This window comes from Tachypleus tridentatus, chromosome 9 (assembly GCF_004210375.1).
Source record: "Tachypleus tridentatus isolate NWPU-2018 chromosome 9, ASM421037v1, whole genome shotgun sequence".
Classification (NCBI taxonomy): Eukaryota; Metazoa; Arthropoda; class Merostomata; order Xiphosura; family Limulidae; genus Tachypleus; species Tachypleus tridentatus.
In genome coordinates this window covers 132,745,276-132,757,404 of record NC_134833.1, presented here as the reverse complement: position 1 = coordinate 132,757,404, position 12,129 = coordinate 132,745,276, and the positions used below count along the sequence as shown (strand labels likewise).

The window sequence follows — 12,129 nt, the reverse complement described above, 5'->3', positions numbered from 1 at the left end:
CACACTGAACATATGTTAACACAAAATAAATAGCATTTCTTGAAAGTATTCTAGCACTGTATGTAAATAAAAAGTCACAAGCATCCAGCTACTCCAATGATTTATTAAAACCAAACAATTCAAAAGCAATAAGCTACTATTAGCTATGCACCACACAAAACACCCACTAAAACATTTTATTTTTTCTAGTAATTACCTCCCACTTGTACTCTCTCTCTCAGGCTGCTTCCTCTGATATACAAACACACAAAAAACAGTAAATCCTGCTGTAAGACAAATTGTCAGATCATTAAAGGATTTTTAAATAACATTTTTACATTAAGAAAGTACAAGTAATTTTGAAAAAAACTAACATTTTTTCAAAAAAAGTGTTCCCAGTGCACAAGAACAGTTCAATTATTATTGATTATTCATTTGGGTCTTCATCAACACTGCATTCATTGCCCATTGAGTCAGAGTTAAGTTCACATACTTGTTCTTGATTCAATGAAGGTGTGCAGTGTTCCTGCACATGCAATCAAACATTGATTTGATTGACTGATTACAGAAGTAAGATAAAACATTGTAATCACATTTTCTGAAATATGTATCCTCATAATGACAGCAAGACACTGTACTAAATAACTGAACAAGTCTTCATCTAGATTAGACTCACCTATAAATAAATAAATAAAAAATCCACCTTTTAAAACAAGCTCTCAAAACAGTTTAATGCTAAACTATATTGATGGACGTATCCAACCTCACTTATCAGTGGTATTACAAACTCAGATTTGTAAGCAGGATTAAATAGTTGCATATTAATATTTTAAATGAGAGACACAAAATACTACAAACTGTTTTTATTACAGTCTACCTGTGTTCAGCCTTAACATTCTGTCTTAATAACCAATTAATTATATCTTTAATATTATACACATATATATATAATCTTTAATATTATACATACATATATATATATCTTTAATATTATAATATACATATATGTAATGCCAAGTAGCTTTAAATAAGTGCAATTGTACAAAACATATTTTGTCACTGTTTAAGAAAAGAATGAAATATCACATACCTGAGAAAATCTATATTCATATAGAGCACTACTCAATGGAAGCATGAGTGAAAACTGCAGTAGTTTCTGAATATTATTGTAGTCATCTTGCTTTCTGATAGCAAGTCTTTTCATGAGCCGACATACAGAATTAACACTTAAACATCATCCTGTGTACTTCAACTGTATTCACTCTCTAACTGCATCGTTTAACCCGACATTTTCCAAAATAACAGTGAATCTCTCCAGCACTGATTTTATTTCCTTATTTCACAAATTCTCTCTTTTCACTAGATCAAGTAGATGGGTCAAAAATGTCAGAAAACTTCATAGATTCATAATATTTTTCAAGAGAACAATCATGGTCTATTTACAAAAGATTATGCAACCCACTGATAATCACAGAGAACAATGATGGTCTATTTACACTAAACTTCTTCCTCTGAGACATAAGTATAGCAAACAATTTTGTTTTCTACTTTGAAAATATCTGCTGAACCATCAAGCATGATTATAACATGTCAAAATTATAAGGCTTATTCTTCTTAATATTTTATACAGTAGTAGTAGTATTTAGTAAATAGGTTGAATAATATGAGTGTGTTAGGCTAAAAATTCTTCTACAGTAGGTGTCTGTGACCTACTGGCAATAAATGCAACAATAAATGAACAGCACACACACACACACACACACATATATATATATATATATTCAGAACAAATTAAATGTACGTATATCAAATTCACTTTACACTATAGAGATTACAGACATGTCATAAACACTACATACAGTTTTCTTCTTGTCAAAATTCCACTTAGGTCTATTCAATTAGTTTAAAATTTTAGTTGACAGCCAAACTACCCTTCCCTATTTGTATCTCACCAGTATTCCAAGTATAATTCACTTACAAATCTGGCAAGTGTTACTACAGTCATACACTGTTCTTCCAATAATTGTTTGGTCTTCTTTCTTCAAAATATCCTTTGTTCCTTTGTCAAAGTGCACTTAGGCTGATTCAAATACTTTTGAAGAATGCTTTGATTGAAGTAAATTATTTTACTTATCTCCTTTTCTACTGTTAGTTTTACTCTAACGTATTAAACATTAGGCCTATCATAATTGTTGCACTTATCAGTTCTATGGCAGTTAACACATGACTTTACTCTTTCTATTGTCCATCTGCTATTTCCACTCATCTCACACTATTTATATGTTTATCACCTAATCATCTGCCCACCTTCTAGAAATCCATATATTATTGACATCAGTATATTGGCACATGACATTCAATGGTCTAAATATTAATGAATTGCAAACACAACTTCCAACAACTGTCTGCTTTTAACTCTATTATAAACAACACACAAAACAATAAAACATTAACTCGAAAAATAATTAATATTACCTACACTAAAAGAGTATTTTATATCATGACAAAGTAATAAGTAATTTTAAGTTCATCTGCAACCATCTCATTCATAGCTGCTGTCAACATCTGTTACAACTCCTCCGGTAGAATCACTGTGATATAATACACCTGCGTTCAATCCCAACCCTTTCAGAATTTCAATATCTTGTTCATAATATAGATTTGGTTGATTTTTTTAAGTGCATGACATTGTCTCTTGCTTAATTTTAGTAGCTTATCCTTAGCCATTTTGTTTTCAGGAAAAATTCCTATCAGAAATTTTCTGAAGAGTAGGTGTATTTCTTTGCTTAGAGAAATTAAGATGACGAAAGTCAGCTATACCATTAAAATAAAACATTTTGGTCAGAAACCAATGGGTTAGTGCAGCACATTCTAAAACCACATGCAGGTTCACTCTTTGTTAATAACTAAACAATTTACATCTGAATTTTACACTTATTAATTTTAGCATTAGTTTCATAATAATAGATCAGTTTTAAAATCACAAACACAATCTTTTTTTTTAAAAAGGTGCACTAGTCCTGTACAACTTGGACAGTAATTTTGCTATTTATGTTTGTTTGCACATTAAAGCTTATGGATTAAACAAATCACTTCTCAGGCCATGTTTTTGAGAAAGTTCTCCATTCACTGGCTCATGTCAGTACAACTGGATAAAAGTGAGGGAAGTGTATGCAAAAAAAAAAAAAAAAAAAAACTGAAACGAAACAAGCTTCCGTAAATAGAGAATGAATATTCCTTCATTTCACTCCATTAACCTTCATTCAAATTTAAGTGAATAACTCTTATTTTTAGGACTCCATATAAATACAGTCACTCTATTCCATATCCATTATGCTCATTTTCATCTGCACTTGAAACTAATATTTTTGCAATTTCTTTAAAACACTCAAAATTTATTCTTTTGGCACAAAAGTGTTTCAAAATCATTAGTATCTTTTAGAATGACGGGGTTCTTAATCTCTCTCAGTCCATGAAAAATAAGCAATTCCATTACACATCAGCTGTACATGGGTGTTAGAATCTACTATTATGACTACACATCAGCTGGACATGGGTGTTAGAATCTACTATTATGACTACACATCAGCTGTACATGGGTGTTAGAATCTACTATTATGACTACACATCAGCTGTACATGGGTGTTAGAATCTACTATTATGACTACACATCAGCTGTACATGGGTGTTAGAATCTACTATTATGACTACACATCAGCTGGACATGGGTGTTAGAATCTACTATTATGACTACACATCAGCTGTACATGGGTGTTAGAATCTACTATTATGACTACACATCAGCTGTACATGGGTGTTAGAATCTACTATTATGACTACACATCAGCTGGACATGGGTGTTAGAATCTACTATTATGACTACACATCAGCTGTACATGGGTGTTAGAATCTACTATTATGACTACACATCAGCTGTACATGGGTGTTAGAATCTACTAATATGACTACACATCAGCTGTACATGGGTGTTAGAATCTACTATTATGACTACACATCAGCTGTACATGGGTGTTAGAATCTACTATTATGACTACACATCAGCTGTACATGGGTGTTAGAATCTACTATTATGACTACACATCAGCTGGACATGGGTGTTAGAATCTACTAATATGACTACACATCAGCTGTACATGGGTGTTAGAATCTACTATTATGACTACACATCAGCTGGACATGGGTGTTAGAATCTACTAATATGACTACACATCAGCTGTACATGGGTGTTAGAATCTACTATTATGACTACACATCAGCTGTACATGGGTGTTAGAATCTACTAATATGACTACACATCAGCTGTACATGGGTGTTAGAATCTACTATTATGACTACACATCAGCTGTACATGGGTGTTAGAATCTACTATTATGACTACACATCAGCTGTACATGGGTGTTAGAATCTACTATTATGACTACACATCAGCTGTACATGGGTGTTAGAATCTACTATTATGACTACACATCAGCTGGACATGGGTGTTAGAATCTACTAATATGACTACACATCAGCTGTACATGGGTGTTAGAATCTACTATTATGACTACACATCAGCTGTACATGGGTGTTAGAATCTACTAATATGACTACACATCAGCTGTACATGGGTGTTAGAATCTACTATTATGACTACACATCAGCTGTACATGGGTGTTAGAATCTACTATTATGACTACACATCAGCTGTACATGGGTGTTAGAATCTACTATTATGACTACACATCAGCTGTACATGGGTGTTAGAATCTACTATTATGACTACACATCAGCTGGACATGGGTGTTAGAATCTACTATTATGACTACACATCAGCTGTACATGGGTGTTAGAATCTACTATTATGACTACACATCAGCTGGACATGGGTGTTAGAATCTACTATTATGACTACACATCAGCTGTACATGGGTGTTAGAATCTACTAATATGACTACACATCAGCTGTACATGGGTGTTAGAATCTACCATTATGACTACACATCAGCTGTACATGGGTGTTAGAATCTACTAATATGACTACACATCAGCTGTACATGGGTGTTAGAATCTACTATTATGACTACACATCAGCTGTACATGGGTGTTAGAATCTACTAATATGACTACACATCAGCTGTACATGGGTGTTAGAATCTACTATTATGACTACACATCAGCTGTACATGGGTGTTAGAATCTACTATTATGACTACACATCAGCTGTACATGGGTGTTAGAATCTACTATTATGACTACACATCAGCTGTACATGGGTGTTAGAATCTACTACTTTCCAGAACTGAAAATATTAACTTGTAATTAAAGTGGCTTTGTTTTGAAATTAGCATTTTTTTTATTCTACAAGTGTGACGTTTTTCACATGAATTTTTATTCTTATGTAATTCATGTAAACGTGCTTAATAAATAACAAGGTATGCCTCATCGAAATAAATGTTTCCTGCATGGGAGTTTAAAAATGTATTGTCTAAAGATCTACATTTGCAAAAATTAAATATTTGGAAATAGTTTTAAATTCATATTTATTTGTTGTAAAAAAAACTGGTGATAAAAAATGCATTATCTTGTTAAATTTTAGTCTTACAAGTTAAGATTTAAATTATGTGGATAAATTTTAATTTTTTTTACAAAATGTAATAAATGACAAATTTTGTAAATTACAGCATGTTTCATGTTACTTCCAATTATAAAACAACATATTCCAGAATATTCCAATGGACTAGATACAATTTATGAAATGGCCTTATATGGATAGACAACTATTATATATCAGCTAGAAAACTACTAATTATAAACAGAACATTATCTAAAAATACTCCACAAACACAATTATACAAACACCTTTAGCAGTCGATACTTTTGGAGAGGCTTTGAAATGAGAGCCAAAACTCGAGTGTTTTTAATAGTTCACTATTCTTCTCCTGGAACATATGTGAATAATGTTTTTCTTACATAATGACTATCCAATTTTTGTATGCACAATGTAAATACAGGTACACTGTTTTTCACATGAATAATTACTTTCATAAATTATTGATGTATAGATATGGATAATGGGGAAAATATTTTACCATTATAAAAATATATAATGTTTTTACGCTTTTTGTCAAATTAAGAATTACGTTTTCAGTTGGTTTTTTTTATCTGTTCTTTCAGTAAATAAATGTTGTTTTTCCCATTCTTATAGCATATTTACTTCCCAATAAGGCCTGTGGGTTATAAACTAAAGTCTTTGTTCCAAGATTCTAATATACTAGTGCCCAAATAGACTTTCAATTAAAATACACTAAAAAAATAGTAATTTAAGTTAATTTACAAACACCATGCCAAATCCAATTCAAAAAACAATTTAATAGTTCCACAGAGAATAATCATTCATTAATATACATCATATGTTATATATGTCAATTATGAACTTTTAATACAGGCTACCAAGATTCAAATTAATAAAATAATTATCTTCAAGTAATCTATCCTTACTCCCAAAACCACACTCTGTAAGACCAATACAGATGCTCTTTAGGTGTGTCTGTTAACTTTCTGTCAGCTGGTATACATACTATTACAGTGAACACATGGCAGTGAATTACCTGGATATATTTTAAATTGTACTATCAACGTCTTCTAACAACAGGATTTGTGAGCATATTTTACAAGCAATATTTTCATTTTTTGTGCCACATTTCATTGTATGAAGTATCTAATCTCCAAAATATTTTCTGAAAAACATCTTTCTCACAGTTGATGATGTCAGCCTTTGAAAATAACATGGATTTGGAACCATATGTACAGAGTCCATCTTGTGGAGTTTGCCATAGTATTACCAGATGTTCTAAACCATTCTTTTTCCGATTTGTCTTTAAAATGGCACACTGTTTTCAAAACATGACCTCATTATCATCAACTAAAAAGTCTTCATTATAATAAAGCATCAATGCTTCCCATATTGTCACACTTCTATTACTTGCCAACTGGCCTACAAGAATCAGTTAGATATAATGATTTTTTACAACTTCCAAAAGTACATTGCTGGACTTGGATTTTTCTTTTTTATACAAAGCCTTCGTGTTTGAAGTTTACTCGTACAGAGCAAGACTTTGTGCCCATAATTTTCTACGTTTCAAAACAATACTAAAGTAAGGGAACATCTCATATCACACTTTTCACAAATGTATATACTTTCCATTACACTCCAAGAAGCTGTGATGGTTACACTGCAGTAAATATTAGTTTGGAACAATGACTTTACCTTTCATTTAATTTAGTAATACTATTTTTTAACAAAGGTCTTGAATTTCAAGAAAGTGACCACTTTCTACATATTGTTTACCCGTATACTGCTTGGTGTATCTTTACAATTATTGTTACTGTCTTCTAGGTCTGCATCAACACTAGCACTTTCAGTTTCAAACACATGATGGATGTGTCCCTGATCAACAGGAAAAAAGAGGCTGCCATTCTGATATTGGAACAGTTGGAGATAACTTAGAGCTGCTAGATGGTACAAGCTTTTAACATTTCCTAATGAATCATTTCTTTCTGTTGACTGACACCATCAGCTGCTTATCTTCTGCAGCAGTAGAAACCTTGCATCTGAAAATAAAATGAGCTGTATTTAATATCCAAAATTTCTATCTTACAGAAAAAAAAAAAAACTTAATACATGTGTGATTTCTTATTACTAGAAGTTACCATTTTTCAAAAATATATATATAGTGATATATTTGTTTACATTAGGGAGTCAAAGAAAGCATAGGAAAGAAACTAACATTTCAATAATGCAATTAACATGAAAACAAGAATTATTAACTTTTTGAAAGGATAGAAAAGTGTAGCAAGTTGTAATCTCTTAATCAACTGTAATAAAATATTCCTGTCAGATGATTAATTCTTAATCTTTCTTTATAAGGTTAAAGACTAAAAACCACTCGCTTTTTCACTGACTCCATGAAAGTGTACAGCATGTAACCTAAGTTTGCCAGGTGATAGCAATGATGTGAAAATATGTTTTTAAACATTACCTTTTTATACACGTTTAACATTTATTAAATTTTGAATATTTAGAAAGAGAAGCAAGATATGTCATATTTCTACTCTTTTTTTTTTTTTTTTTAAGAAGTAGACCTACATTCAAAAACTATTTAATATGCTATAGCATATGCACAAATTGAAACTTACCTTTCCATCAGTTTTATTTCCACTAGCTTGTAAGCCAGGAAAATCACTGCCATCTTTTTAACTGCAAGAAGGAATGATCTTCAATATTTTTATAAACAAACGTTGCACCCTGAACATCACTCCCATACAGCATAATATTAAAGGCACACATCTTTGAGAGAAGCTGTTGATATATTCACAATATTCCAATTGTGTGTGATGTCAAATGAAATTACTCCCATTGCAGTAGCATGGGCAAAACATTTCATGAAAGTCCCCTAAATTCCACTTGTTTCGTTTCCTAAGTATAATTATTTGTTGTTAAACACAAAGCTACATAATGGGCTATCTGTGCTGTGCCAAACAGAGCTTCAAAACCTAGCTTTAGGTAGTTTGAGCCCTCAAGACTTGCAGTTGAGCCACTAGGGTGTTAATATAACTAAAAATTAAAAAACAGCAATACCATCCTTCAGTAGGTTTTTGTTGATTTATACATTACCTAAGCAAAAAAATTATTGACAAATAAAAACAAAATTATTACCTTCAATAATATATTTTAGAAGAAGTTTCAGATAATTCTGTGTCAACTTGACTAGGTCCCATGACTGAAAGTTAAATAATAAAAAATTGTGTAAGAAATTTTACACTTTCTGTTCATTACAATATTTTTTAAACTTTATATGGTTTTGCAAAATTTTATTTCATAAACTAAAAACAAATCAAATATTCAACTCGTATTCATTTATTTTATTTATATGGTTATGCTCAAAACAAACCTTGTAATGAATCCAGTCAATATCAAGTTGAGAACTTATGGAATCAAAAGGCACACCTAAGTGGGCATCTACAAATGGCTAAAAATTCAAATCAAAAACAAGATTTTTAAAAATTACTAATACAAAAAAATAAATTTAACACAGTTTTAAGCTTTAATGCATCTTAAGAATATAGAATAATCATTAGAACAGCTTTTGTAGGTGCTACATTTTTAAAATTTCTATTTAAACATTAACTTAATGTTACAAAGTCAGTCAGATCAATAATTAAATACAAACTTATTTAGAAATAGTTGTCTTTCTCCAATAGTATTAGTAGTTTTTATTCTTGATGCACATCAATTTAAACTTATATATTTTTACAATTAAAACATGTAATTTAACCCTAAAATTAACCAGTAGGAACAAAGTGCATTTTACAAACTAGTGTTCCAAATATAAATGTGAAGTTTTACTATCAATGTATGTCAAGAAGACCAATATTAAAACATAGTTTATAAATCAATTGTTAATATAACATACAATGGAAAATTACAAGCTTTATAATTTGAGTCACACATATCAAAATTGATGTAAAAATATTTTATTAAAAAGATTTCAACAAAATGTCTATATTTAAAGATAAACATGTTCATTTACCAAAAGGAAAAACTGTTTAAGTACATGAAGCTAGAACAAACCTGATTCCAGTCAAAAACCAACCCTTCGGCCGAGTATCCGTTGTCCTTATACTCTCTGAAAAATTCACAACCTGTAAACAAAAACCCACATTTTCTAAGCCTTTCTTTTCTTTCTGAATTCAGAGTAACTAATCATAATTAAAATTAGAATATATATATAAAATTATAAAAATTTAGTTGTGGTGAACATCTATAATACATACATTCATATATTCATCATTTACTGTATTACAATAATCTTACCATTTTATATACTTAAAATTCAATTTTTAAAGTGTGTCACAACAACATGCACAACAATTTTCTCCAAAAGAGAACAGAAAGAGAGTAAGCCTGGGTTGAAAACTTACTGTATTTATACTTTCTGGAATCTCCTACTTTCTAACTTATATGTGACAAAACAAATATCAAGTCTTTGCACACACCAATGAATTTTAAGTGTCACAAACTTAAAGAATATTAATCAAATGCACATATTAAAACCTCAGTAATCTTCAAAAAATACTTATGAATACAATAACGTTGTACTACCAGCTACTGATTGCCTTCCAGCTGTTGTTAGTGTAGCCAATACCAAAAAAAAAAAACACATTTTATGAACTGTACAATCTTTAGTACAAAGTTTACATCACAAACCCATTATTTACTGTGCAAGTTGCTTAGCATTTATTTTAATTTTTGCATGTTAGGACATACTGAATTTCATCATTTATACATAAATATCACCATGCAGTAATACATTATTTTCTTATGAAGCTCTATGTTTATACCTACTTAAAAATATTTAGCTTTAATAACATTATGAGAAAGAACAAACAATATTCATCTCGTGACTTACGTTAAAAGCAATACATAACACATACTAATGTCTAATATATTTTATGGTTAATATACAACATTTATTCTTTAAATGACTGAACACAGATGTCACCACAATTGAGCACTGGGGAAGAAATCAATGTCATTACTTCCATACCTGGTGATGCAGTACAGTAAATGTAATGTTTAAACAGGGGAGATGGAGAACATAAAGAACAATATACACATTTATCATCATATTCTAATTCATGCTTCAATGTTTCTTTAAATGAATTTCTGTACAATCAATTCTAAATAGCCTGTTAATACCACCTACCTGGGTAAGGCAAAGAGAGGATTGTGAATTCATTATATCTTTTTTCTTTATCCACCTTTTCCGATGATGTAACACTTGAAGAAAAAAAAATATATATATATATATATATATATATATAAAATGTCTTCATTTTAAAGTTTTTTGTTAAAAACATTTTGAAAATTCTTAATTTCAAATCAAATTCTTAAAATTATGTTGTGAAAGCTACACCAAGAATCTAATATGGAATAACATAAAGCATTTATTGTAAAGATTAAACTTATTTATAAAATCATACTCATTTTTGCAACCAAAGTTAAATAGAACTGAATGCTTTCAACCAAAAATTAACAACAGTAAGTTAATCACACAAGCCTTTGAAAGTAATTATTTTTGCTATCCTAATGTTCTTTACACTTTCCAGAAACAATGAATGAAATATTATAAGCTATTACGAAGAAAGGTTTATCTTCAGAGAGTGCTGGGTAAAACAGTTTCTTACTGCTGTCTTTCAATTAAACTAAATAATGTTTCAGATATGTTTGTTATCACCTCTGAAAACCTTTCAACTTTTTTAATACTGACTCAGTCAATTTGACCAACCATGTCACATATTTTTAGATTTAATAGGGAATATATCTTTGCAAAATTTGGTAGTCTTTCAGTTAATATTACAAGTCTTTCATATACAAAAAGTCATATTTTAGTGAAATATTTTTATTAAATAAAAATAAGAGATTTGTTGATGAATATATCGAGTATCAGTTTTGAATAGTCTGTGTCCAAAGTAAATCATGTTAAAATTAAAAATACTTATCCTCATCTCCAAAATCCCAAACTGTGTAATCACTAAAATCTTCTAAATGCATTTTAAACATTCTAGTAAAACTTTCTACTTTATCTATTTTCTCTACCCTATATCAAAATAAAATCAACAACTTTTACTGACAATTCAATATAAATCTAAATTACCCTTTTTTTCTTTCTCAAATGACTTCAAATTGCAACATGAAACTATATTCCTTTATTCTATGTAGCTCTAAGTTTGTAACAGTGTACATATATTTATAATTAAATTATATTGTTTCGTTGCCCTCTGAACGATGTCTAATCTAGTCTCTGCACCATCATAAGTTGAAAATCATTTGCAGAATGTGCATCTCACATTACACTAATGATCTACATTACTCACAAACTAAGATATGCTTGCATGAGTGCCTCGTGAAACATTTTTATTATAGTATTATTATTATTTACTTTACTTAATATATTCTCAACTAACTTAAAAGGATCCCTAATTTTACAGTCTAGTTAATTTTATAATTATACCTAAAGAATAAACATGAAAAACGAGAAATAATATATTTAACCAATTTTCTTTTATTTTGCTATCGACTGTCAA

General features: G+C 30.1%; 1 protein-coding gene across 6 annotated transcripts in view; it reads right to left on the bottom strand.

Annotated features, from left to right (window-relative positions):
- The window catches only part of EDTP (Egg-derived tyrosine phosphatase), an 83,224-nt gene that overhangs the window by 34,261 nt on the left and 36,834 nt on the right, over positions 1-12,129 (bottom strand). For all 6 annotated transcript variants that reach the window (XM_076457339.1, XM_076457340.1, XM_076457343.1 and 3 more), the window contains exons 8-11: positions 10,749-10,822; positions 9,614-9,684; positions 8,934-9,011; positions 8,699-8,762 (exon numbers count right to left, since the gene is read on the bottom strand). In XM_076457339.1, the coding sequence (XP_076313454.1) occupies positions 8,699-8,762; positions 8,934-9,011; positions 9,614-9,684; positions 10,749-10,822 (287 nt within the window). The remainder of the gene's footprint in view (positions 1-8,698; positions 8,763-8,933; positions 9,012-9,613; positions 9,685-10,748; positions 10,823-12,129) is intronic.